General features: G+C 64.9%; 1 protein-coding gene across 1 annotated transcript; it reads right to left on the bottom strand.

Moving 5' to 3' along the window:
• Positions 1-606: 606 nt before the first annotated feature.
• Positions 607-14,957, bottom strand: CANT1 (calcium activated nucleotidase 1). The gene is made up of 4 exons (XM_054593045.1): positions 14,691-14,957; positions 3,699-4,349; positions 2,313-2,516; positions 607-1,604 (listed from the first exon to the last, which is right to left on the bottom strand). The coding sequence occupies exons 1-4, from the start codon at positions 14,701-14,703 to the stop codon at positions 1,234-1,236; spliced, it is 1,239 nt and encodes a 412-aa protein (XP_054449020.1). The 5' UTR covers positions 14,704-14,957; the 3' UTR covers positions 607-1,233.
• Positions 14,958-25,873: the final 10,916 nt, after the last annotated feature.

Raw genomic sequence — 25,873 nt, 5'->3', positions numbered from 1 at the left:
GCTTCCAGGGGCGAGGGGCCCTCCTCAGCTTGGGTCCTGGCCGACCTTGGCCCCCACCCCCCTGCCCTTACCCCAGGGCACCGAGGAGCGACTGCGGGGACCAAGCCACACTGGGGGTATGTGTGTGGGGGGCGGTTTCCTGGGAGCAGAGGCTGCAAAACTCCAGGCAGGAAGGGGAAAAACAAAGGGTGGGGACAGAAAGTGCAGAACCTGGCAGGCCTTGTCCCCAGTCGCTGGGCTAGGAACCAGGGTCTCACTCAGGGCAGGAAAGAGAATTTGAGTCATGGTACAAGTCTTTCAAGGCGTGACAGTTTCTGTTGCCAGGAGACAGCAGTTCCTTCAGGTTGCGCACCCTGGCTCACAGCTCACGGGTGCTGAGGCACCGGCCTTGCCGACGCAGCTGCGCATCACGCGTCCTCCAACGCGAGGAGCTGGCGTGCTAACGGCAGGCCCTTGCACTGTGCGGTAAGACTTGGTGGCTCCCTTCTATGAGAAAGGAAGTTGCTTTAACGAAAATAAGTTAATAACTGAAACTTCAAAGAGCTGTGGAGCCAGAGAATTTTCCCGGAGGGAGAAAATGGAACCAGCTGCATGAAATCAAGCCAGTTTAATGTGAGGTTTAGGGACAAATGGGTGGGCTAGTGACCCTTCCTGCAAGATTCTGGGGGGACGCGCTCCCGGAGGCCTGCCTGTGTGCTCAGCCCTGGAACATCCCACAGTGTCAACAGGTCTTCTCCAGGCTGGAGGGGTGGCTTCGGTGCCCAAGGTTCGGGGGGAGGAGGAAGAGGAGGGCCTGGAGTCCCAGAGGGACAGGTGCACTCACAGTCACCGCAGTGTTCCCAGGGGGCACAGTGCTTGACACATGGTAGAAGCTTAAAGACTATTTATTGAACAAGAGAACAATGGCAAGAAAAGAAAGGGAGGTCAGGCCGGAGGGAGGGCACCAGAGGCGGGGCCCGAGGCTGCGGTGCCGCAATGACCAGCCTCTGCCACCAGGTGGCAGTGCAGAGGGCTGTGCAGCCACCGCGCCGCTGGCTCTGGGAAGGCCCCCCGCGCTGCGCACACTCCCTGCCAGGAAGGCCTCTAAGCCGACACACACCTCGGAGTTCCGGACAGAAAGAGAGCAAAAACGCCAGGAAAGGGCAGTCCTCTGCTTCGATAAAACCTGAGTCCTGATGTACGGCAGCTTCAACCGTCGTCCTCGGCCTTGCCTGATGTGTTAAGTTTTTAAATTCAGATGAATTCTACCCCTTCGAACTTCACACTGCCAACCGTGGTCTCCGGCAGGAGGATGCGCCCGTCCAGCGTGAAGGCCATGATGTAGCTGGCGATCTTGCCGCTGTCCTCCTCGGACTTGAGGGCCACGATGACCTGGTCGTCCGTGTTGGGGATGAACTTGAAGGAGGAGAAGCCGTGCGTGGGGACGAGCTCCCCGACGCGGCTGACGGAGACGTCCCTGAAGTCCGGGCTGGCGCTCAGGAGCAGGTTGGTGCCCTTGCGCTCGTCGTCCTTCTCGTTGTAGCGCTCGTGGCTGGCCCGGCGCGGCAGGAAGAACCAGCGCTGCAGCGTGTCGCTCCAGCAGGCGGACTCGTGGATGAGGTAGCCTGCGGGCGCACGGCAGACCGTCAGCGCGGGGCCCTGGACCGCAGCGCGGCCGCGGGCAGGGACTGGGGCTGCCCAGGACGGCGGCGTGCCCAGCAGGCGCCTCGATGCCGCAGCCCCCGCGGGCGCCGTTGGCCGGCAGGGCCAGCACCCCCCAGCCTTCCGGCAGATCTCCCCACGCCCTACGGGCTTCTCCACGGTCTGTCCTCGGCCGGAGCATCAAAGATGGACAGAGCTTACGGAGGCTGTCCTGCCCCTGGGCCCCGGCTCCCCTGGAGCTGCGGAGAAGCCACCGCCATGAGGTCTGTCTGTCCTTCCGCTTCCCTGGTGCTGATCAGAGCGTGCAGAGCGCCCCGGGGAGGGAGCGAGAGGACCAGCGAGGCTGACCTGCGACCGAGGCTGGGCGGGCAGAGCGAGTCCGCCTCGGGGCTTGAGCGGCAGCACCTCAGCTTTCCCGTGGCGGGGACTATGTGGGAGTCCTCAGCCATGTCCCCCCAAGCCCGGGGCCGGCCAGGCCGCTCCAAGCATCCTGACTCCCCACTGCGAGCCACGACGCCCCTCGGGAGGCAACGGGCAGGCCCGGAGCTCTGTCCCCGTTGCCAGCCCTGGAGCACGGCCACGACGTCTCCGCCCGAGATGGGAGGGCCACGGGGGGTCGGGGGGCCAGGTCAAGCCGAAACCCGCTGCAGGCGCCCCGGCCCAGCACTTACCTGGCGGGTGGACCCCAGCGGCGGCCCGCAGCGCGTTGTACCTGGACACCCAGCTCTCGTGGTCCACGCTGCCGCGGAAGCCCACCACTTTCACCCACTTCGGGTTCTCGTTCAGCACCTCCCCCGTGGCAGTGGTCCACTCCTTGCCCAGGCCGCCCACGTAAAGGTGCTCGTCCTTCACCGCCAGCCACTCAGCTTTGAAGCCTGGGGACGTGAGGGCGAGAGTGGCCTGAGGCCAGGGCCGGCCGTCTGCTTGCCGGGCACCCCTGGGGCCTGGGGCCTGGGGCCTGGGCGGCAGAGGTCGCCGTGGTGGCCCTCCCCTGAGGCAGTGACCGGAGAGCGGACAGGATGGCCCAGCTCAAGCGCTGGTCCTGGGGCGCCCGCAGCCAGGCACCCCTCTTTGGGGCGGACCCTCCGACAATTCAAACAGGGCGACTGGCACCGGCCTCCCGCCGGTGTCACCGGCCTCCACTCTCCCCGCCCCCCACTCTCCCCGCCCCCCAGGGCTGGCACATTTGCCTCCGGCCACTCAGCCCCGGGCTCTGCGGGGACGTCCCGGGACGCCAATGGATGTCAGCTGCTCCTGCCACGGGTGTCCCACTGCGCTCGGCTCTGGAAGGCCCAGCCCACCGCTCGCCAGTGTCCCCCGACCCCCCGAGTCCCCGTTTCTAGGGTGCCTCCTTCCGCCCCAGGCAGCCGCAGCGGAGGTTCGCTTTCTAGGGGGTTCAAACCACAGCGAGAGCGAGGCACACACGGAAGCTCTGGTCAGCTCCCGCCGCCGGCCGCCGAAGGCCCCGGGCCCCGTGCCCTCTTGGTCGGCTCCCGCTGCTACCGCAGCGACCCTTTCCGGCAAATGGCAGGGCCACGGGGCACAGCGTCCATGCGTATGGGGTCCTTGCTCACACAGACCCCTGGCCGCGCTTCCGGAAAGGAGGGCTGGGCAGGAGAAGCCACCCTTCCCAACCGCCCCAGCCCGCAGTGACGACCACCTGGCCCCGCCGGGCTGCCCGGGGAGGCCCTCGGAGGGCGTGATCCCAGCGTGCCCTTAAGGCACCTTGTGAGACGTGAAGAGGGCTGCGTCCCTGGAGGGGCGCAGAGCAGCAGGACAGCCCAAGTCCCATCCTGGAGAGAGCACCTTGCCCCACAGCCCTCAAGCAACAAGTTCACACTCCCGAAAACGGCCCTGGACCGAGGCCGGTAGGGCGTGCTCCGGGGCCGGGGGGGCCGCGGCCAGGAGGGGCACGCTCTCCGGGACGCTGCCTCCTTCTGAAGGCGGGAGGGCTTTCCTCCGGGCACGTGCGCCCAGTCAGTGGGGCCGCCCGGAGCCGGCCCCCTGCCCCTGCCCCTGCCCCTCCCCCGAGCCGGGAGGCGGGGCCGCCCACTCACCTTTGGCCACGGTTCCATCGCCGTCGGGCAGGATCACCCAGGGCACAGCCTTGGTGCCTTCGATCTGGTAGACAACCCCTGTGCGGTCGTCCACCGAGTAGAGCTTCCCGTTGAAGACAATCAGGTCGGACAGCTCCATGCCCCGCCCGTTTTCAGCCAGGTGGGACTTCAGGACGCTGTGCCCTTTGTCCCACTCCACGGTCACCTTGTCCCCACTGTCGGACAGGGTCAGATAGCCCTTCTTTAGGTAACTGAACCAGGTGTTTTCCTCTTTGGCCTTTGACTCCGTGTCCAGGTCGGCAATGAGTGCGATTCGGTACCGGGTGCCGCCCAGCATCCTCTGGGGGGCAGACAGCGGGTAGGTGTCATTGTACCGCGCCGCGGGCGTCCGGCTGAGCCTCCAGTGGTGGGGGCCGGGCACGGGGGGCCTGCCTGGGGCCGGGCGGTGGGAGTAGAGGAGCCAGAGGAAGGCAGCGCCCACGAAGGACGGGAGGATCACCTTCCAGCGGGGGCGGAAGCGGGGGTCCGCGGCCTTGGTCATGGACCCCAGCATGGGACGGCCCCCCACGCTTATCCAGAGGCTGTGCATAGACTCACTCCATTCCTGGGGTGGGGGGGCCGGCGGGCGCGCGAACGAAGAGCCAGCGGGACCTGCACACCCAGGGAGAAGGAGAGTGGTCACGCCTGGGGAACACAGTGGCTTCCCTGCCACTTGAAGGGGCCGGGCCGGAGGGCTGCCTACCCAGCATGAACCACCTCCTCAGCTTCATTAGACCCTGACTCCAGCGATATCTGCTCACTCTCAGTCAGTGAGACAAGGAACCCTTCCAGAGCAGCACGACCGGTCCCCCGGTCCCGGCTGGCAGCCGCAGCGGGGCGCCCAGTGGGACGCGCTGCTTGCAGGTGGGGGCCATGCGGCCCCGGGAGGGGAAGAGGCCGGGGCGGGGGGGCAGGAGGGGTCGGCGCTGGGGTGACAGGGCGCGGGTCTGCATTTCTGCCACAGGCCGCCTCGTCTGGGGAGTCCTCCCTGCGGCTCGGCTCCCGAGGGCACCGCCCGCCCCGCCCTGGCCGCTGTCCCACCTGGCCCCCAGCGGCACTTGCACAGTTGCCCGCCCGCCATCTGTGCCCCGGCCGCCGCCTGCTCAGCGGGCCGGGGTCCACTTCCTCCCGGGTTAGGGCTGCGTGACACTCGGCTGAGAATGCAAACCAAACCAAGCCAAACAGGAGTGGTTCTGTTTTTGGCAACACCTGTCCCCTGGCACATTTCTGAAAACGCCAGGGACTCCGGGGCCAGAGTCTGAACAACCCTTGCCACCGGGAGCCCATCACGTCAGCACACTGGCTCCAGGGACGGCGGCCCCCTGGGGCCTGGCGCAGCCCCTGCCAGTCCCCGGCACAGCGCCACCGCTGGGTGGTGGCCACCAGGAAGGACAGCCCCTCCCCACCTGCCCCCAGCACAGACCGTGGTGCGACTGCAGCGGTGCCCGGCCAGCGTCTCGCTCCGGGGCGGCCGCCACGCTGGGCGCCAACTTAGGACACTGGCTCCCTGCGGCTCTGCCTGTCCTTCCGCCTAAGAAACTGCCCGAGCAGGACCGCTGGGCAAGCTGCCTCCTCCCCCAGGGCAAGCCCCGGGGTGGGGCGCCAGGGGCAGGTGCTCCTTGCTGCCAGGTGCCAGCGGGGCAGGGTGTGGGCACTGGGAGGCTCCGTGGCACCCCAGGGCTCCCCACGTGGACCTCCTGCGCTGGACCCGGAAGCCAGCCCTGCCCTCCTGGCCTCTGGGCAAACTTAGTGCTTGGCCACAGGGTCAGGAGCAGGAAAGCAGCCTCTCAGAGCCGGGAAGGTGTGTGGGACCAGCCGCCCAGAGCGCCACCCCCTGCTCAGGAAGGGCTCCCGTGTGGCCGCAGAGCTGGGGGCTGGGCTGTCATGCTGAGAGACGGGAGTCCCGGCCCCACCACAGCAGCCCAGCGCCTCTCAGCCCCACGTCGCCACTGAGCTCCCGGTCCCACATCCCCCCAACCCTGCTCCGGCTGCCTGGCTCTCTAACACGTGCTCCGGACGTGTGGCTTCAACCTAAGACTCACTGGCCTCCCTCCTCGAACCTGCCCACCCCCAAATCTTCCCCGAGGATAGTGCTGGTGGTGGGGACTGCCCCATTCGCAGCTGCCCCGGCCGTAGCTCTCCCCGAAGCCCTCGGGACGCTCTGGCAGGAACGTGGTCCTTGAGCGCATGTCATGAGCCGCCACCGCCTCCCACAACCCAGGGGGCCTGGCCTGGCCCTCTTTCCCCAGCCCAGCTCCATCGCAGGCCCTGCGGACACTGCCAGCGGCTCTTCCCGCCTGCTCCCGCGGCCCCTTCCCTCTGAGGGCGGCACCTCCCTTAGCGGGTGCTGCCCGGACCCCTGCAACCCACTGGCCCTGCAGCCACCTCCCCGCTGGTCGAGTCTACAGGACTGAGTCACCACATGCTCCCACGCGCCCCCAGCGAGCTGGCCTCTCCGGGGGGCCGCCCCAGCCCCCGGCCTCCCGGGCAGGGCTCGCTGGCCCGCCCGCACGGCTGCTGCACCCTCACTCTCAGGGTTTTTAAAACGGCTGCGCCTCGGACAGAGCCCCCCGGCGTCCCCGCCCGCAGGGGCGCCCCTCACCTGCCCCTCAGGACGCCTGCTCCGCGCAGCGCTCGGCAACGCTGGCGCTGCTGGCTCCCGGGCCTGTCTGCCGCTGCACGGGCAGTGGGGACTTGGGGCCCGCACCCACTCCTCCGTGGCCCCTGACTCCCGCCCTGGGCCCCGCCTTCATCCCACACAGACCCACGCCCCGGGCGCCGAGGCCCAGCTGTTGCCACTGTGATGCCCGGTGCTCGCTGCCTGGCGACTCCCTCTCCACTCCCGACACCACCCCACCGTCACCAGAGGCCCTGCCACCTGCCCCTGGACGGGCTGTGCCTCGTGACTCTGTGACCGTGGCCTGGCACCTGCCACATCCTGGAGGGGCTCCCCTCCGGCCCCGCTGCATCTCCTGTCAGCAGCGAGGACAGGACCTGGGAGCAACACTCAGAGGCCCCGCCCCCTGCCTGTCTCTTCGCAGCCCCCGAGGTGGCGCCTTCCCTGCCGCCCACCCCTCCTGCTGAAGGGACCTCCATTGGCAGGGACAGAGCCCCGCGGCGAGGGCTCCCCGCACCTTCCTTCCGGGCCAGCACGACCAGCGCCTGCAGGCACCGGGGACGGGTTCCGCCTCCGCAACTCCCTGACCTGGCTGAGGCCACTGCCGGTAGTCAGGGGTCAGCCCGGTCACCTCGGCGGGAATCCTCACCCTCCCTCGCCTCCTCCCATCGCCCATCCACACCAGAGCTCTGCGGCTCGGCCCCACCCCCACGGCCTTGGTCCTGGTTCCCCGGCCTCCTGATGACCCAGGCCACCAGGTCCAACGCGAGCACTGCCCCTGAGTGGCTGCATGGGCTCAGACAAGCAAGCTCGCTTCTCTGGGCCTCAGGTCCTTCCTGTGTCAGGCGGGCACGTAACAGTGCAGCCTTCCAAGAGCCGCGCTGCCAGCCGTGCCGCATGCTGCAGACCGTGCCGTGGCCCGGCGACAGCTGCCCGCCCTCCTCGCCCACCCAGCACCTTCGCCCACCTGCCTGGGGGCCGCCTGGACCCCTGGCCTAGACCCTCTCGGGTGCCCTCCACACAAAGGCCTGACTGAGGTTTCTGAGGAGGGAGGCTGGATTCAAGTCCTCGCTGGGCCCAGCGCTTCCTGCTGCAGAAGAGACCCTGCTGGCTGCAGGCGGAGCCCGGCACCCTCCCACGGGCGCCGCGGGGCTCCCGACAACTCCGTGCGCCCCGGGCTAGACCCCCGGCTCTGTGCTCTCCACTGGGACGCTGAGCTCCTGTGGCTGCCAGAACCACAGAGAAGGCCTGGCTGTGCCTGGTAAGTTGGGCTTCCCCACCCTGCCCTGCCCGTCTGTAGCGACGTGCCCTCCCGCACGACAAGCTCCCGTCCCGCGGCAGGAGGCCCCGAAGGGGTCAGGGCCTAATCCCCAGCCCAGGCGGCTCCCTTACAGGGCGGCTGGGGTTTCGCAGAGGCGACAGGTCAAGGTTCTCAAGATGGGGAGCCCATCCTGCGCCCCCAACCGCAATCACAGGCTCCCCTACAGTCGGGAGGCCGAGGGGTGTTTGACGACGGAGCGGGACAAGGCAGGTGACCCCGGAGGCAGAGATCAGGAGGATGTGCCACCCCCAAGACGCGCAGGGCCCCGGAAGCTGGAAGCGGCAGGGACGCGCCGGCCCCTGGAGCCTCCGGAGGGGCACAGCCCGGCCCAGGGGGACCGGCCCTAGGCCACAGGCCTCCAGAGGGATGAGCGGAGAGGCGTTCTTCTCAGCCCCCGAGCCCGCGGCGCCCCATTTGGGCAGCCCCGGGGACCGGCGTGCCTCCCGCCCCGCTGCCCTGGTGCTGCCTGTCAGGGATGCGGCTCCGTGACAGCGCAGACCGGGCCGCGGGGCGGCGGCGGCGCCGGCCGCTCCCCAGGGACTCTGAGCCCCTGGGCACAAGGCTCTGTGGGCCAGGGCGGTCCCCGGACTGCAGGGCGCGGACACCCGGGCACGGCCCCCTTATGTCACGTGAAAGAAAGGCTGCTCCCGGATGGCAGAGCTATCTGCCTCAGGAGCCCTCTGGCTCCGCCTCCAGAACCCCCTCCCTCTGGCAGAATCCCTGGCAGTTACTTTTATCCTGTGGAAAAGGACGCTTCCGATTCTGAAGCCCACGGCTCCGTGCCCGCTCCACACCTCCGGCGGACGGGGCCGGGGGCCGAGCGAGACCCCGTACTTTCATTTAAAAAACGAACCAACAAAAGCAAAACCGAACACTGCCCGCCACGCACCCCAACGGAGCGGGAGAGGGGCGGGTGGACGAGGCCCTCGGGGCAGGGGCCTGTCAAGGCTCCGTCCACCGCAGGTGCAGGTGGCGGTCATGTGCTGTCGTGACAGAAGGGGGTCAGCCCCGCCCCCGCGGCACAGCGGGCTGACTCTGCATGGGCAGGGAAATCGGGGCCGAGGTGCCCCAGTGAACGTCCCGGGTTCGTGGACGGCGGGCCTCCGGCTCAGGGGCGCTCTCTCCCGCCAGAAACCCCAGGGCCGCTCCCCTGCTGCTTCCTTCTCCAGCAGCCACTGCACGGTGACCTCCCTGGGAAGGGCGACCACGAGGAGGGACACCCCCGGAAGGCTCGAGTCCTACCCCCGGCCCGTTTTTAGGGTGTCTGTCTCAAGATCGGTGGCTGGCACCCCTGCGTCTCTGGTTCCTGTCAGACCAGCACTTCCTCCCGGAGCGGCCAGGTGTACCACCGTCTGGGGGCTGCCCAGGGCTGCCGGCCGGGGAGGGGGCAGCGCCGGGAGCGAGCAGCCCCTCCACCTCCAGTCACGAGGCAGGACGGCCTCAGCCACCCCTACCTTCCTGGGCCATCCTCGGGCCTGCCACCGGCTCTCCCCAAGGCTCAGACCGGAGGGGACAGCAGTCCCGACAGCAACAGGGGAGCCCTCCCAGGCTTCCTTTAGGAGCAGTCGGGAGGGGGGCAGAGCAAACAGGCTCGCGGGGCTCCTCCCCTTCAGGATCTGGGGAGGGTGGGAAGGGAGAGCACAGATTGGAGGTAGGAGGCCCCCCCCCGGCCCCCTCCTGTGGAGAGCGAGCGCCTCCCCTCCCCGCCAGGCACAGTCTCTGCCCGTCCTAGGACAGCAGGCAGCCTCCGCTGTGCTCGCTGCCAAGGTGCACTTCCTGATCACAAAGGAAAGATCTAAACCCCTGACCTCCCCGTCTCCTCTCGCAGGAGGTCCAGGCCTCAAGGGGCACCGGAGGTCCGGCCAAGCTCCGCCTCCCCCAGCCCTGACTCGGCACACACCCAGCACCCTCCGCTTGCTGATTCGAGGTGAAGACGTCCAGGGAAGCTTCTTTCTCAGCCCTGTTTTTGAGTCAACCCTCCTGAAGGGCGTATTAGTCTTCTATCGCTGCGGTAACATCACCGCACCTTAGGAGCTTGAAAGCACAGTCCCCTTGCAAGCCCTGGGAAGTCGGACGTGGGTCTCCCTGGGCTAAAAGCAGGCGCGGGCTCTTTCCAAGGCCCAAGGGGAGGATGCATGTCCTTGCTGCTTCCTGCTTCTGGCAGCCGCCCGCGTCCCTGGGCCTGGGGCCCCTCCTCCACCTCCAGGCCAGCAGTGTGGCCTCTCTCTGCGCCTCCCGCCCTCAGTCCCTCTGCTGCCCCTCTGCCTCCCTCTTCCCCTGTGAGGCTCCCGTGGTCACACTGGGCGTCCCGGGCGATGCAGAGGCCCACTGAGTGGCACCCTGAATTCCGGCTGCTCCCGCAGCCCCCCTGACTATGTACTGTATTCGCAGGTTCCGGGATTGGGACGGGGAGAGCCTCTGCCTCCCCCAGGGGCCTGGAGCGCTCGCAGCGCAGCACCGTGCGCGGGGCGGGCTGCCGGCTGCGGTTTCGGCGGCACCCACTGCGCCGCGGCAGGGCCCTGCACGCCTAGTCTGTGTCGTCAGTGCTACGCTGAGAGGACCTGCCGCAAACAAGTGGCCCTGTCCGCTGAAAGCACCGTCCCAAAGGCCACCATGCATCGCTGGGCTTGTTTTGTGGAGCCGGGTGCAAGGGGCTCAATGATCCCACTGCCAGCCCGGCCGACACGGCCCCTGTGGACAGCGGACGCACCGCCGAGCTCGCCTTCTGGGGACTCGCGGCACAGGCTCCCTCCTCGCACTCACTGCCGCGAGGTCACTCACGCCCAGCCTGCCCCGCCCGGCCTCGCCCACTGGCTCTGGCGGCCCGTTGCCCTGCTTGGGGCCCCAGAGATGTGAGCCCCCTCACGGAGGGCGCTCGCCACGGATGGGTGAGTGGGGCTCAATGAAAGAGAAAGCGAACACCTTCCCAAACAGATTTCTCTCGTTTCAAGATTTTTCCTTAGTGACTGCCTTGGTCTAAATCAATGTAAAAGCCCTAAGTAATCATTACGAAAGTTTTAAGTCGCCTTAACGTGGGCGTTTACTAAGAGCTTACCAGGAACCTCCACAGCGGAGACTGTTAATGAAGGGAAAAGAATAATCACCCCCCCTCCCAGCTGGGTACTGGGGACACCATGCCACAAGTCTGCGCAAAAGGGCGACACCGTCCTTGTCATAAGACTGCCCTGTTTCAGAGCCCGCACCACGTTCCAGGTCTGAGATATTCTGGTTTTGAAAGAGAAACACTACAGCGTCTGCAGCCTGCCCGACACGGTCACCACAACGACCGCCACGCTGCAAACCAGGGGGGCCTGAGACTCGGAGGAAGGGGGCCAAGTGCATTTGTGGGGACCCACACGCTCACCCCAAAGGCCGCCTCCGGTGAGCGGGCGCGCGCGCACCCCTGGAGCAAGGCCTGCTCCCACTGCGCCCAGGTCTCTTCTCGCTCCGCTGGGGCTCGGAGACCCGGAGGGTTAGGGGTGCAGCTGGGCTGGCAGCCAAAAGCCTCCTCCAGTACCAACGGCGTACACCGACACATCGACCGTGCGGCTACGAAAACAGGGCGTGACCTGCTGTACATTTGGGGCGCAGCTTTAGGGGGAAGAAAGGAGACTTGTAGCACATGGGAGGCATCAGACGATCAGATTTACACCTCGAGTAGGGGTCACATGGGGACACAAAGTGGTACCTGTACACGCGGAATAGTTTCCTGCACCACCCTGTGACGAGCAGAACACCGCCTGTGGGTCGGGCTCATGCGGACAAGGACCAGAGTGAGAGGACAGAGACCCTGTCTGCAGGCCACCGTGGGGGCTCCGGCAGCCCCCGAACCAGCCACGCTTCACCTCGTGCTCCCCCGGGGGACGCGCTGGGCTGCCCTAGAGGGGACTCCTCTAGGAAGTCCGGAGGGGAGCAGGCCTTTCAGCAGGGAGGGCAGGGCCTGAATAGAAGGCTCATTGAGGTCAGCAGGGAGGGGCCCCGGGAGGCCACCAGCTGCTCTGGAAGAAGCCCCACCTTGGCCTCAGGCTCGGCCCGCTTTTCCTTCGAGAGAGGCTCGTCGGGTGCGGCTGGGGGCTGGCGGCGGGTCTGCAGCCCAGCCGGGAAGACCTCCAAAGGGAGTGGAACGGCAGGCTGCAGAGACCCTCGGCGCTGCTCCCTTTCCACAGGCCCTGCTGAGTGGCTGCGCTCCAGGCAGGTGCTGCCCTTTACCCCGAAGAGCCAGCGAGCCTCAATGCACACCAGCAGGCGTGTTCCCAAACGTGGGCTTCGTTGAAAACACGGCAGGAAAGCTGCCAAGCTCATGCTACCAGGCAGGAACGAGAAACGGGGCTGGTGTTCAAAGGGACATTGCTCTCTGGCGGGACCCTGGGATGGTTGGGAGAAAGGGCAGTGCCTGCAGGTGCAAGGGCCCGCAAGCCAAGGGACACAGAGGCCGAGGGAAAGGCTCCCAGGAGCAGGGCGAGCAAGGAGGTGCTGGTCCTCACGGATGGAAGGACTGGACCAGGTGGAGGGGAGGGCAGAGGAGGCAAGTTTGGGTGCAAAAGGAAGGGAAGTGGGCTGTGCTGAGGAACAGGGGAGGAAGGCTAGCTGCTGCAGGTGCCACAAAGTAACAGTCAGATAGGGGAGGCCACCCTAACGGGGCAGGAGGGGCGCCACACCCCGCGCAGGTCAGGGGACAGGTACTGAAATCAGAGGGGGCGGAGAGGGCTGTCCTCAGGGTTAGGTGTCCCGCACGAGTCCATCACGGTCAGAGGGGGCGGGAGTCCCCAAGTCAGAGGGGGGTCGTGTCAGCCACTAGGCGGAAGAAGGGGACAGTTCCTCTGAATCAGAGGGGAGCGGCCCACCGCAGTTGGAGGGGAGAGCCGACCTGCGGGTCTGGGGCCCCATCGGTCACACAGGGAGGCAGCGAGCGGGAGCAGGGCGCGGGGCCCGGCAGGCGAGCGCGGCCGTCACTCACCCGGTGCGGGCTGGCTCCGGGGCCCGCGGACGGCTGGCGCCTCGCTGCGGACGGGGCCGGGTCCCAGCGGCCGCCGACTTCCGCCCGGCCCGCTCACCCAGCCTCCCGGCAGCACGCTCCCGGCAGCCTCTGTTCTGCGGCTGCGCGCCGGGCGCGGGAGGGGCTGCTGGGAGTTGTAGTTTTTGTTGCTCAGCGAGCGGGTCCGGCGCAGGCGGGAGGGACCTAAGCGCAGCCCATCTACAGGCCCTCTTCCCCGGCGTTAATCAGGAACGTCAGCGGAGCAGAAAACGGGAGGGGGCGGAGGTGAAGGCTACTCAGGAGGGATGTTATCATTCCTCCAGCTAAAATTATGGGACCCCCTTGCCCGGGCCCCTTCCCCCTTGGCTCTTCCAAGCACCCTTGTCTGAATACGGATCAGTTTCCAAAGCCAAGATCAGGGCACAGGTCTATCCGCTGGAGCCGCGTGGCGGGGGGTCGGGGGTTGGAGCGGCGGTTCCCCTGACTTGCAATCAACAAAGCCCTTCCCAAATAAGGGTCTGTGGTTCATCCCGTTTCCCCAGTGCCCAAGCTATTTTAATGGAATATGGTAAAAGGCATGTCTGCCTCTCACCCCCGCAAGTACTGCAATGATGCTCCTGTTAGAAATCCTGGCCCTGGCTGGCATGGCTCCGTGGATTGAGGGCCGGCCTGCAAACCAAAGGGTTGCTGTTCGATTCCCAGTCAGGGCACGTGCCTGGGTTGCCAGCCACATCCCCATTAGGGGGCACTAGAGAGGCAACCACACGTTGATGTTTCACTCTCTTCCTTCCTCTCTCTCTAAGGATAAATGAATACAACCTAAACAAAAGGAAAGAAACCCTGGGAGACTGGTAGTAGTGGGCCTCACACAGGAGCCTTCTGGCTGTGCAGACATACATCTCTGGGTCTCTCAGTAGTCTTTTGTTAAAGTAGCAGATGAACAAAAAAACTCAAATTATATAAATGACGCACAGTGAGAAATAACCCTCCCTCCCTCCCTGTTCTGCATTCCCTCCTCAGAGGCAAGCACTGTTACTAGTTCCTTGTGGTTATTCTTAGATATTTTGTGGCACACAAACATATCATAAACACATACATTAAAATACCCTTTTAAAAACCAAATGGAAATGTGCTAAACACACAGTTCTGCCTTTGGTGGGGGCGGGTAGAGGAGGACAAACCTTTCTTGAATTCATTGTTTCCCATCCTGCTGAACTACACCCCGACTATATACCATACAGCAGCATCATTCTTTTCCATCATTCAAAGTTGCACCTACGAAGATATCTATATCTTTACATGTTTCCAGCTTAGAAAACAAAACATTAACCCTTTGATTTGAAGGCTCTCTAGGGGCTCCTTCCTGGCTCCCAACTCCCTTTCACCCCGAGAGGTAACCACAGTCCTGGATGTTGCGTTAATCATTCTCGTGCCTTATTTTATGATGTTAGCAAATGGGCGTGTATCCCTAAACCATGTATATGCCTACAATAACTTTTAGGCATAAAAGGAAATAAAACTATATGCCGGGGATGAGAGATCCTGTTCCCCACAGATATTATCAGGTGTATTAACTTTACTAACCTGAGCCTAATCGCCTCCTCATCGCCTGATTACTGAGCAGCGTGTACCTTTCTTACATTGTCTGGTCATACACATTTCTTCCTCTGCACATGCTGAACATCTCAGTGCTGTTTTCAAAGAATAACCCATCCCTTCCCTATTGATACGTGTGCAATGCCAGTTTAACAGTAACTTAAGTTTCCAGACACGTGCCTCCATTTGGGGGCTTTTGGTTAACTTGTACTGGTATAATATTTCATACCTGCTCCAATACCACTGTCCTCATTAGAACCTCTTTATGATAGACCTTCACAGGCTGTAGGCCAACTCGCCCCTCCCGCCCCATGACCTCCCCCCGCCCCCCCCTGCCCCGCCCAGGCCTTTTGGGATTTTGAATGGAATCGTTTTCAATCTGTAGAGAGGTTGGGAAAGAACTGAGGTTTTTTATGGTGTTGACTCTTCTACCCAAGAACATACTTTGTCTTTCCATGTACTTAAGTCTTTTTTTAGAACGTGTGTTTAAATAATGTTTGTCATTTTTCAGCTCACGGTATAGCTTGTCCTATCTCGTTTTCTAGGTGGCTTCTCTGTTCTCTGGAGGGTGGCATCGTGTCCCCCTGTGCGGAGGGACTGCCATTTGGCTTCCCAGGCCCTGCGATGTCCTTCCAGGGTGTCTGCCACCCTTCCACGTTACGGCAATGACTCAGGACACAGCCTGAACTTACCATTTGCGCACAGTTGTGAGCTTATCTGTAGGATACAGTCCTGGAAGAAAGAGGACCGTGTCAAAGGGTGTTGCAGCCCCCGGGAGCAGGCTTCCGGCCCCGCGGTGCCTTCCCAGTGTGCTGCTACTGTCAACAGCGGCTCAGCGGTCGTGGGCTCGTAGGCTTCCCTCCCACCCTCATTCCCTGACTCTTCTTTGCATCCTGGGAGGCCTCGCCAGGGTCTTCTCCCAGGAATTCTCTCCTCTTGTCTGTGGCTCTGCATAAAAGACTAAAAGTGCTTTGCTTGAATTCACCTGCTTACTCATTGACTCATTGACTGCACAGCCGAGTGCTTAGAATCGCCCCGTCCACCAGGGGGCCCTCCCCTTTTACTTATCAAGTAAAACGTTGCCTAACCGGTCTGTCTCTGCCTATCTCTGTCTAACTCCAAGTCCTAAAAAGGAATTCCCCGAATAGGGACACCGGCGTTGAGAAAGGGAGAGACTGAGGCATGGGGCATCCTATGGCTTGATTAGGGTCAGGAAGCATGTCAATGGTAAAAGTGAGACTGCAAATATGGCTTCTCACCCGTGGCCGCCCGTCGTTGCAGCTGGCGCTCAGCGGGGACTCCTTGGAAAGGCTTGTGCTCCTTAGACTGGGGTCTCCTGCGGGTGCCGGGAGCAGGGCGCGGAAGGTTCCATCTCTGCCGCCGCCGGTCGCCGTCCCCACCTGCCCCAAACCTTCGAGACGACGGGCACCGCTCTCCAGGAGCAGCGAGCGTGGGCCAGCGGCCAGGGAGGCCGGTCCGCCCGCCAAGTTTCCATCCCAGCTCCTTCTCTGCAGCTCCGCGGAGGCTGCCCCACCCCCACCCCTTGGCAGCGGGACCCCACCGTTGCCGCCTGCCTGGGCTGCCCTTCGGGAAGGAATTCAGAAGTTTGCCATAACGGCCTCTGCCCTCGTGGGACGATTGGGCAGCCCGGCCCAAAATAGCTGGGAGAGGCGGGCCGTTAGGTCACAGCGGGGAAAATGACAGGGCCGCTAATGACGGGCTCTGCTTATCTGGAACTGAGTGACTCGCAGACTCGGACCAAGGGCACGTAGTTTTCTGCAATAATGAGAACACAGACATGCCCAGGGAGAGAGAAGGCACTGGCAAACCGGGGGGGCACGGGCTGTGTTCCTCCTGAGATCCCCAGGAATATTCTTACCCCGCCGGGTCTCGGGGCTTTTTGTCCCACGAGCCGCCCCTTCCTTGGGAATCGACTTTGGGGTTTGGCTGGGAGCTCTGGTGTGGGAGGTGTGAGCTAGGGAATTCCAGGACGGGTGTGGCCTTCGCGCTTTGGGAGCCTGAGAGCGAGGGAGCGCGTGGGGGAGGGGGGCGCCATCGTGCTGGTCGGCCCTGGCCTCTGACCCAACCACGGCTGATGAAACGGGCCCCAGGTCCCGCGCTGGCCTGGGGTTCTGATGTGTCACTGCTGTTGTTTGTTTGTTTTGGTTGTTTTTTGCCATGGCTCCTGTCCTGCTGCTGGGCGGGACTCGGTCCAAGGGAAGATGTCTGCTGAACTGGGAACACTCGCCCCGGGCGCTTGGCGGCGCTGCGGCCAGCCCTGAGAGAGAACCGAGTCGTCCGCAAGGCCGCCTCTGCTTGCGAAATTTCCCGGCTTTCCTACTCAACATTTTAAGGCAGTAAATGAAGCTGATGACAAAGGGCACGAGGGAGCAGGCCAACTCTGCGTTTGGGCAGCACATTGCATTTCTCTGGTGGAAGGCTGACGTGCATTCTTTGGGAGCCTGGCCTCGTGACTCTCTGTCCGTTTGCCTGTTGGCCTGAGACGTGGGCCACGAGGGCGCCCCCCCAAGGTGCCCTCAGGCCCCACGCCCCGCGCTCCCAGGCTTCCCACGCCCCGGAGCCTCCGTCTCACACGAACGCCCCGGGAGGCCCTGGCTCTCGCGGCCACATTTAATGCCCATCCGCGGGTTCTGCCTCCGGCAAAGTGAGTGATCCCTTTTCTAATCTCCCGGGAGATGTGGGGGCTCAACTCAGGCAGAGGGAGGGAAGAAGGACATACCTACAGCGATGACAAGTACAATGGACATGCCAGTGCTTTGCATGTGCTCCGTCAGCCTCTCATCAACAGCGTGTTTACAGTTTCGTAACCTCCCCTGGGGGCCCAACCTGCAGCCCGCGGGTCGCACACGGCCCAGGGTGGCTATGAACGCGGCCCGACACAAAATCGTAAATTCACTTAAAACATTATGAGGTTTTTTTTTTGTGTGCTTACATGTTACAATGTATTTCACGTGGGGCCCAAGACAACTCGTCTTCCACTGAGGCCGTGAGATGCCCCGGCCCCCACACCCCCCAAGTCTAAAAAGCTCTGACAACCTAGTGTGCCCCTACACTTGGCACAGACTCGACACAGCGATGTGACTCGGACTCTGAGAGAGTGGCCCTTTCTGGTCCCCACGCAGGAAATGCGAGTGTCTGGCGGAGGACCCTCAAACGCCCTGGGCAAAGGTCCCACTTCTCTTCTGGCGTCTGTCCCCTGGTCCCCCTCGCTGTCAAGGCTACTTGAGGATGGGCTACTGGGTGAAGGTCCGTCCCTGGGCCGGGCCTGGGTCTTGTTCATGGGAAAGCTCCTCTTGTCACACGTGGGACGAAGATGGGCTTATCTCTGGGTTTTCCTGTGTCAATAATCAACCAGGGACAGAAGCTTGGCCAAGCCCCAGACACGTGCCAGAGACCATGAGCAAGTCTCGAGTCTTCTAACGCCAGCTGCAACAGCGTCTCTGATGGGCTCAGGGTTTCCTCATCTTGCCAGAGAGCCCGCGAGCTTGCCAGGCCACTCAGGACGGGAGCACGTTGCCCTTCGCTCCCGTGAGCGGAGGGGACAGCTGCGGGGTCTCTGTGGCGCGGCCCTGGGCTCTCACTGGCTCCACCGGCCCAGAGCCCCACCCCTTCTCCCAGTCCCATGATCTCCGCCTGCCCTGGCAAGAAGGGGTGCCTGGTGGGTGTCAGGCGTGCCCACCCCCTTCAGATTTCCTGCAGGGAGCAGAGGCGGGGAAGGGTATTCCAGGGCAGGGCAGGGAGCTGCAGGCTCTCCGCTTTGCCCCAAGCATCCCGGCCTCCTGGGTTACACGTCCCTCATCCAGGTGTAGCCAGAAGGAGGGCCCTGCGTAGGGTGGTGAGGAAACAGAAAGGGCAGGTATGACATCAGAGGAGGCTGGAGAAGACGTGGGAGCGGGGGTTTAGAAAGGAGAAAAGAAAGAGAACCGCTATCACAGCACAGCTTCGATCCTCGCCCGGATCCTCTCTCTCCTAGTGACATGATACGATCCCAGAACAAGCCGTCCTGGCTCAGAGTTTAGGGCTCAGCCCGGCGCGGCGGGGGGGCGGCGCAATTCCCGGAAACCCCGGGGGCATCTCCAGGGCCGCGAGGTCGGGCCACGGGACGTGCTGAGAAAGGACGCACGCGTAAGAGGGACAAGACGTCCGATGCTCCCATCGAGGAATGAGACTGAGAGACGCCCCAGTGCTCCTCGGCCCCGCCCCCACTCCCACCGAGAAACCTGCTCCCCCAGCTCGGGGGGGGCCCAGCCTGCGGGTCTGGCCGAAGCAGCAGCCCGTGGCTGTCCCAAAGGCGCATGCACAGGCACACATGCACACGTGCAATTCTGCGTTCTGCTTTGGGAGTTCGCAGAGCTCCCCAGACCTGCCTGGGGTCCCTGGACCCCAGGTCGCGGCCCTGACCGAAGGTGCATCTCCGGTCAGCCACCATCTGGGGACTTGATCCATCCCAGCCGGCTATAGGTGCCCCGAGCTCCTTGAATCCTGACCCCCTGCCACCAGGCAACTTGGGGCTGCCAGCCGCCCCCACACCTGGGCAGACTTCCAGACACCCGGAGAGGCCACCCCAGTCCCAGCCCGGGCCGGCTCCCTGGGGCCAGGGGTCCGGGAGGAGGGCAGCGCGGCTTTCCCTTCCCCCCGGGCACACACACAGTTAATCCTTGGCGGCTGCTGTTTGGATAAAATGCGCTGGGAGTACTGGAGGCTCCGGGCGCTCACATCTGGCTGGGCTTTGCTCTTTACGCGTCTGTCCTGCTTTCTTCGGCTCTTCCTTTACTTTCGAGAAACCCCGTTTCCGCTTCTGGCCAGAGAGGCAGAGCTTGGAGCGGCGGAGACCGAGGTGCCGGGCGGGACTGGCTGCTGCCTGCCCGGGTCCCCCCTTCCGTGCCTTCTCCCCCGAGGGCTTTTTCCTTCTTCCCGGCTCTCCGGCTCTCCCTCGACAAGTCTGTTCTTCCCCGACCTGGCCCGGGGGTGGCTCCACGGCTGGGAGATGCTGTAGGAGGCGGTGCTGAGAGAGCCCGGAGGCCGAGGGAAGGGCGCCGGCTTGAGGTAGGTGGCCGGGCGGGGACACAGCTGCGGGGACCCAGCTGCGGGGACCCGGCGCTGCCCCACTCCTTCTGCGGCTTCAGCCCAGTCACCAGAGCAGAGTGGACACCTTAGCTGCCGGGTGGGCAAGGAGCCCAGGGGGAGGGGCCCTGGTGGCACAGGGACAGAGGGGCAGAAAGACTGGGAGCAGCAGGGAGGGCTGGGTGCCCATTCTGGGTCCTCCCTTCCGCGGCGGCCGTCAGGGCCGACCTCCGGCTCCCCGTGCAACTCGGGGCGGGGGCTCTGCGGCCGACAGAGGCGGCCGGGAACGTCGGAGCCTCTCTCCCTGGGTTCTGTGTGGTGTTTCTCTTGCTTCACTCCTGTCTGGCGCTTTTCGGAGGGCGTGGAAGAAAAAGGAATGGTACCCAACTCTTCTCCGCACCTGTGGGGAGCCCCCGCCCCCCGCCCCCGCCCGCGCCTGGGCCGCCTGACGGCCAGGCTTGTTCAGCCTCGCTGGCGGCCACCCGGGACCCCACACAGGAGGGGAGGTGCTGACTTGAGCCTTGTGTTTCTGGAGGGGTCCCAGGAGAGGGAGTAATAATGTCCCGTTCCCGGGGACCCTCCCGGGTGGCCATCCACACCGCTAAGAGCGGCCCCTGGCCTGCAGCCGAGTCCCCGAGCGGCCCTCGAGCCTCAGGACGGCACGCGCCTCCGTGAGTCGGCCCCCCGCCGCCGCCCCACTCCGCTCTCCCTGCGGGTCCCGCGGCCGCAGGTGTGCTCCCCGCCTGTGCTCGGCGCCCGCCGCGTGTTCGCCCAGGCCCCACTGTGCTGGTTCCTGGGCGGCCCCTGGGCCTCCTGGGGACCCCCCCACGCTGTGGGCACCCACAGCCCTGCTGACCCGCTGGAAGGGGGAGGGGGCTGCCTCGCTGGGACCCCTTTCGCTCTCTCCTGTCACTTGGTTTCTGAGAATGCAGCCAGTTGGCCACACTTGGAGCTTTGGAAATGAGGAGCGTCCTGAGAAACTGAATTTTCTCAACGGCCAGCCAAGCCCTGGGTCCCTGAGGGAAGCTGTGCGGTCCTCAGGGGCTGCTAGGCCTTGGCTTTTTATAGTGCAGGAAGGCACGTGGCCAGCCACGGGCAAGGCCGCAGGCAGATGCGCAGATGCGGTGCGTGCTGCAGGGAGAGGCCTGCTGCGGCCAGGAAGCGCCTTCCTCCAAGGCCTGCTCGGGTCCCGGCCCCGGGGCAAGGAGGCACGACATGCCGGGGGAGGGGAGGTGGGGAGCAGACGAGGGACGTGTCCCCTCCACCGGCCTCCCCACTCTCCCTCCTGCCCTGAGAGCTGAGCGGACGACCCCCACAACCGCCGCAGCCACAGAAATAACGGCAGCCGTGGGTGTGAGCATGTGCGCGCGCCAATACCGGCACGAGCAGGCCCAGAGCAAGCGGCGATTCTAGCCACGGCACCGGCGGCCCTGAGCAGCTCAGAGAGGCGCCTGCCTGGCCGCGAGGCAGGGGACAAGGACCTGACGCTCAAACTTGCGTCTCTGTGCCCAGAGCAGGGGTCGGCGCACAGCCTCCTACCCTGCCAAGCTGAGGCTGGAGCCCCGAGCCTCCCGCTTCCCCGTGTCCGCCTCCCCACTGCCCACGCAGAGAGCGCCCGGGGCAGGAGGGACCGCCAGGTTCTGCTCCCCAGGGACCCCCGCCCTCTCCCCTTGCTTTCTCTCCTCCTTCTCCCATCTCGAGCCCCTTGTGAAGCCAAGGAAAGTGTCCCCAGTAACCGCCAGGTCAGGGAGACAGAGAAGCAGCGTGGGAGGACTTGGGTGGGCGCCGCCAGCCAGAGGACGCGGCCGCCCGCCTGGGGCAGGTGCAGCCAGGCGGCGAGGGGCACCTCCCAGGTGGGAGCTGAGCAAGCTGACGTGGCCCCAGGGAGGGCACAGGCGCCTGCCGCCTGCCACGGCAGCTTCCTATCCAGGGAACCGGCACAGCATGATTTTTTTGGAATAGGCTTCTCTCTGTTGTTCTTCCTGGTGCCGCTTGCCCGCCCTCAGCCACCCCGGCTGCAATTAGCATGACTCACACACCAAATATTCTGGCATTGAACTTCACCCATCAAGGCAAAGATGAAAAGAATTTCGTGGATGTGCTGGTGCTGCCGGGTGTCGGCCCTGGACGGGAGCTTGTCACTGCACTCACGTCTGCAGGGGCAAGTGGCTTGGTTCCTGGGGGCCCCGTCCCTCGGGCTGGGGGCGGCCGAGGCTTCTGGGCCTTTGGGGAGGGCTGGAGGTGACAACTTGCAGAAGAAAGGAAGGCCGGAGAGGTTCCGGGTCCCTAGCGCTCCAGGCAGCTCTGCCGGCCGGCCCACGGGGGAGAGGAGCTGCCGTTTTGGAAGCAGCCTCGCCTCCCTGCCCCGAGAACCCAGAGACGTCGGAGCGAGGGTGATGGCCTCCTGCCGCGATGCCTCTCGGTGGTGGCGTGACTGCTGCGTGGGCCTGGGGTGATGGACTTATTTCCCTGTTTTTACCTGTTGAGATCTGTCTCCTCTGAAAGTCAAATGAGACAAGGTACTTCCTGGACCCTTCGCACGGTATGAGGCGTCTCAGTCCACTCAGAGGCGATGTGACGAGACCTGTCAGAGCCTGGCCAGCGTGCTCCCTTCCATCCCTCGGGGCGGCCCCCCTGCCACTACCATGAGGTCCCGACTGGACTCTCGGGAGCCTGCCGGGGGCCCGTCCCGCACTGTGGAGCCCCAGACGCGGCCAGGCCCCCCGGTGGGCCTGTCCCTCCGCCCCGAGCCCGCGGCGAGGCTCCTGTGACGCAGCCTGTGTCCCCGGACCCCTCCCTTCCTGCCCCTCGGGGACGGGCTCAGGGGTGCGAGGAGCCGTGGGGGCGCGTGAGCCCTTCCGGGACATCGTCAGCCCTGGGTCCTCGTCACAGTTGCAACGGAGAGAGGCCTGCGGGGCGGAGGCAGGCGTGGCTCCCGGTGCCGCGCGCAGGCCCTCGTCCTTGCCCACACTCGCTTTCCAGAGCTGGGCTCACAGCCGGGGGCACGTGGGCAGGGGCCCTGGAGGCCCCCCACTGCCCGCCAGGGCTGCGCCTGGCCTGCCCGGAGGCCCCTGGAGCCGGCCCCGTCTCAACCGCGGCCAGGGCAGGCCCAGCCCAACGGGGGCGCCGCGCCCCGTCCGGGATGGCTGCGCGGACGGCCGGGAGCCAGGCGGGGCCTCGGTGTCTGCCCGTGGACCTGGCTCCTGGGCGATTTTCCTTGGAACTAGGCAGGGGGGCAGGAGGCTGTAGCAGGGAGCACGGGACGAGGCAGCCAGGTGGGGGCGGGGGGGCGGCGGCGGCGCTTCGGGAAGGGACGTGCCCGGTGCCCTGGGCTGGGTCCAGCACTGCTGTTGCTGCCGGCCACAGCCACGCGGTCCAGCCACACTTGGGGGAGGGCCCCAGGCGCTTTCCCTGGGTTGCACCCCTGCCCTGCGGAGGCCCCTGGTCCCCAGCCACCCTCTGCCCTGGGGACCAGGGAGAGAAAGGACCTTAGCTGGAACAGCTGCCAGGCCTGGTGGATTCGCAGGCGGGGGCGGGGCTGGCCCTGCCCCCTCCCCTGTCAGTTTCTGGGGCTGCTCCCCGGGGTTGGGGGCCAGGACTCGAGGGCATGGAAACACTCGGTCTTTTTCTCCCTGTGAACAGCCAGGTGGGTGCCGGCGAGAGGTGGCCGGGTCGGGGTGGGCTGGAGGGTGGCTCCTGGAGCCTCAGGCATCAAGACGCCCCTCCCCCGTGCAGGTACAGTTCTGAGTCTGGGAAGAGGAGGCTCCTAGAAAGGCACCTGCGGGGGCGGGGCCAGGCCGGGCAGCTGGGCAGCTGGGCTGGGGTCCGGGGCTGGCCCCGCTTGCTGTCCCGTTCCCTCGTCTCCCGCCCCTGCCCTCTGCAGGTGCCCCTGCTGGGGGGCACCCAGGTGGACCCCAGACACTGCTGGGATCAGCTTCTCCCATCAGAGGGCATTGGCGGCAGTGGTCCTTCCCCTCCTTCCCTCACTAGAGGGGGTTTCTCTCCCTCCACCGGGCAGAAGCAGATAGCGCCCTCCAAACGCATGTGCCACACCACGCGGCCTGCACCCCTGGCGTTTTGGGAGGTGTATTGTATTCTAGTGAAAGTCCAGTGATGGGCTTTAGGGGGCTGGCAGGCTGGCATCCCGAGAGGCACCGTGGCACCGGGCGGGGAGTGGGTGCTCCGTCATCTGCTGAGTGAAGGAGAGAATGAGGAACGCAAGGGCCTGCGGGCGGTGGGCTCCTCCGAGGCGAACGTGCAGCCGCCGCTCCAGGCGGAACCGGGCAGGCTAAGCGGCCGGGCGCCTGGCAGCAGGGAGCTGCTGGCCCACAGGCCGGAGGGTGAGCCTGCCCTGCCCGTAACTTTCTGGGGCCCCTCGAGATGAAGTGTCAGCCATCCCTGGGTCTCACTCGAGCTCCAGCCCCTCCTCGTCGGGGGGCCGGGTGAGGGGCTCCTCCCTCTGGGCCTGTTTGCTCACCTGAGAAATCGAAGGTCATTACAGTGTGTGTGAAAAGGCGGCGCACCCAGAGCCTCGTCTGCGCTTCCCCGTGGCCGCAGGTCTGATAGAAGGAATCTCTCATCGCGACGGGGCGGCCCCGGGCCTTTAACTCGCGTGGCCATTCTGCAGAATTCCTGGCGTCGGGCACGAGCACTTGGCCTCATGGCCCATCTCTGGGCCGCGGGCAGCTTCCTGCAGCAGCAGGTGCCGCCACCGAGCGCCGCGCCAGGGACAGCGGACGTCCCTGCTTCTAGAGGCCATGTCCTCTCCAGCCAGCCCGATTCTAGTACAGGCAAGTGTCCGCCCGGCCTGGCGCCTGAGCACAGCGATCCAGGGCGTCTGCCCCCCGAGCACGGGCTGCTCCCTCCCGCCATGTCCCTGAGCCCGCCCCTCCCTGGTACATGGTACGCACTCTGTACACACTCATGAGAGAACATGGGCATCATCCCTGGCTGATGTGTGTCCCCACGGTGCCGCCGGAGCCACGAGTTTGCCCCGGCGTCCCCAAGCCCCTGTCCCCAAGCCCCTCCCCCCAAGCCCCTCCCCCAAGCCCCTCCCCCACGCTGCCGGGCCGTGTGCACTGAGTCGAATTCCCTGGAATAAACAAGATGCTCTCTTGGCCCCAGGGTGGGGCTGATTTGTCATTTTTCTAAGTGGAAAATAATGTGGACTTAATGGGCAGAAATATGTAGCTGTTACGGGGCCAAAACCCAGAGCAGGCGCAGTGAGCCGGCGGCAAACACCGCATTTCCCTCACCCAGAGCGACCTGCTGTCCGCAGCCAGGTGGGCGGCCTCCGGGTCTCTGCGGGTGAGCGTGCGTGCCTATGGGCACGTGGTGACGCGTGCGTGTCTGCAACCTGCCTTTCATGCGTCGCCTCTCCGAGTCGGTAAATGGTCATCTGTCTACAGAGGCCAGGAGTGGGTGCAGCTGGCCCGGGGCCCCGCCCCCGCCTTGTTTATGTATTTACTGAGGCGCCCAGCCTGGTTCGCAGCCGTCCCCACCCTGCGCCCCTTAAGCTGTGCCAGCCATGGTCAGCAGCAGAAGGCCTTTGAGTTGGCGCCCGGATCCCCGGATCCGCCTGGTTTCCAGCTTCCCTTCGTCTGCAGGGCGCACCCGAGCGTGTTTCATTAGACTGTTTTCGCAGGACGGGGTGGTGTTTGCAGCCTTGGCTGACAGAGGCAGGGGGCTGAGCCTCCTTTGAAGCAGGTGATTTTCTGAGTGCACAGGAGAGGGGCATTTGAGGAAGAGGTGGCTCGATGGCCGCACCAGCATTCCGTGATCCTGGGACGTTTAACAGTGTGCCCTGGATCCCTCTGTCCCCTCCCCGTTCCCCTAGGCCACCCACCCTGAGTTAGGGAGAGGTTTGCACAGGCTGGCGGGAGGCAGAGGCAAAATCTTGCAGGACCCCGAGGCGTCCCGGAGGACGGCTCTGCCCCCGGGGAACCCAGAGGCACGGACTTGGAGGCCGGCCGGGACTGACAGCTGGACCCCAGGCCCTGGAGGCGGCGCGCAGTGGGAGCTGGCTGCCATTCACCAGCATCTCGGGTCCGTGAGCGGGCTGCCTAGATGAGGAAGCCAACGGTCACAGACCAGCCTGTACTGGACGCCAGGGAGGGGACTTTCCAGAAGAGGTGGCATCGGGCTGGAGTCTGAAGGACATGTCAATGAAGGAGGTGGCCGGGAACAGAGACAGAAGACCCGATCATATGACTTGCATTGGGGACTTCCGTGGCTCCAGATGGCTGGGGTGAAGGACCCATGTGGGGGGGTGGAGGGGACAACAGGGCCAGAGGTGAGGCAGGGCCCAGAAGGAGAAGCTCGGGGTTCCGACGTCCCTCTGTTTCCACAGAATTCCTTTTAAGCCACGGGTGGCACTCGGGTCCACAGCTTTGAGAGCTGCCTCTGGTGAGCACTCGGGAAGACAGACGAGAGGCGGGGAGGCCAGCGAGGAGCTGAGGAAGAAGGGGTGACAAGGCCGCGGGGGCGGGTCGGCGAGGAGACCTTCAGGAGGGCTGGGGACGGGTCCCAGTGACACGCGCGTG

The sequence above is a fragment of the Pteronotus mesoamericanus genome, unplaced genomic scaffold (genome assembly GCF_021234165.1).
Source record: "Pteronotus mesoamericanus isolate MK-2021 breed Mesoamerican mustached bat unplaced genomic scaffold, CSHL_Meso_final scaffold_408, whole genome shotgun sequence".
NCBI classification, from domain to species: domain Eukaryota; kingdom Metazoa; phylum Chordata; class Mammalia; order Chiroptera; family Mormoopidae; genus Pteronotus; species Pteronotus mesoamericanus.
This window is presented reverse-complemented; position numbering and strand designations above follow the sequence as displayed.

What these genes read in the sequence shown, in the direction of transcription:
- CANT1 (XM_054593045.1), bottom strand. An exon ending in CGATGGAACCGTGGCCAAAG is followed by an intron (nt 2,517 to 3,698) that starts GTGAGTGGGCGG and finishes TCACGTCCCCAG; the next exon opens with GCTTCAAAGCTGAGTGGCTG. An exon ending in CGCTGGGGTCCACCCGCCAG is followed by an intron (nt 1,605 to 2,312) that starts GTAAGTGCTGGG and finishes GTGCGCCCGCAG; the next exon opens with GCTACCTCATCCACGAGTCC.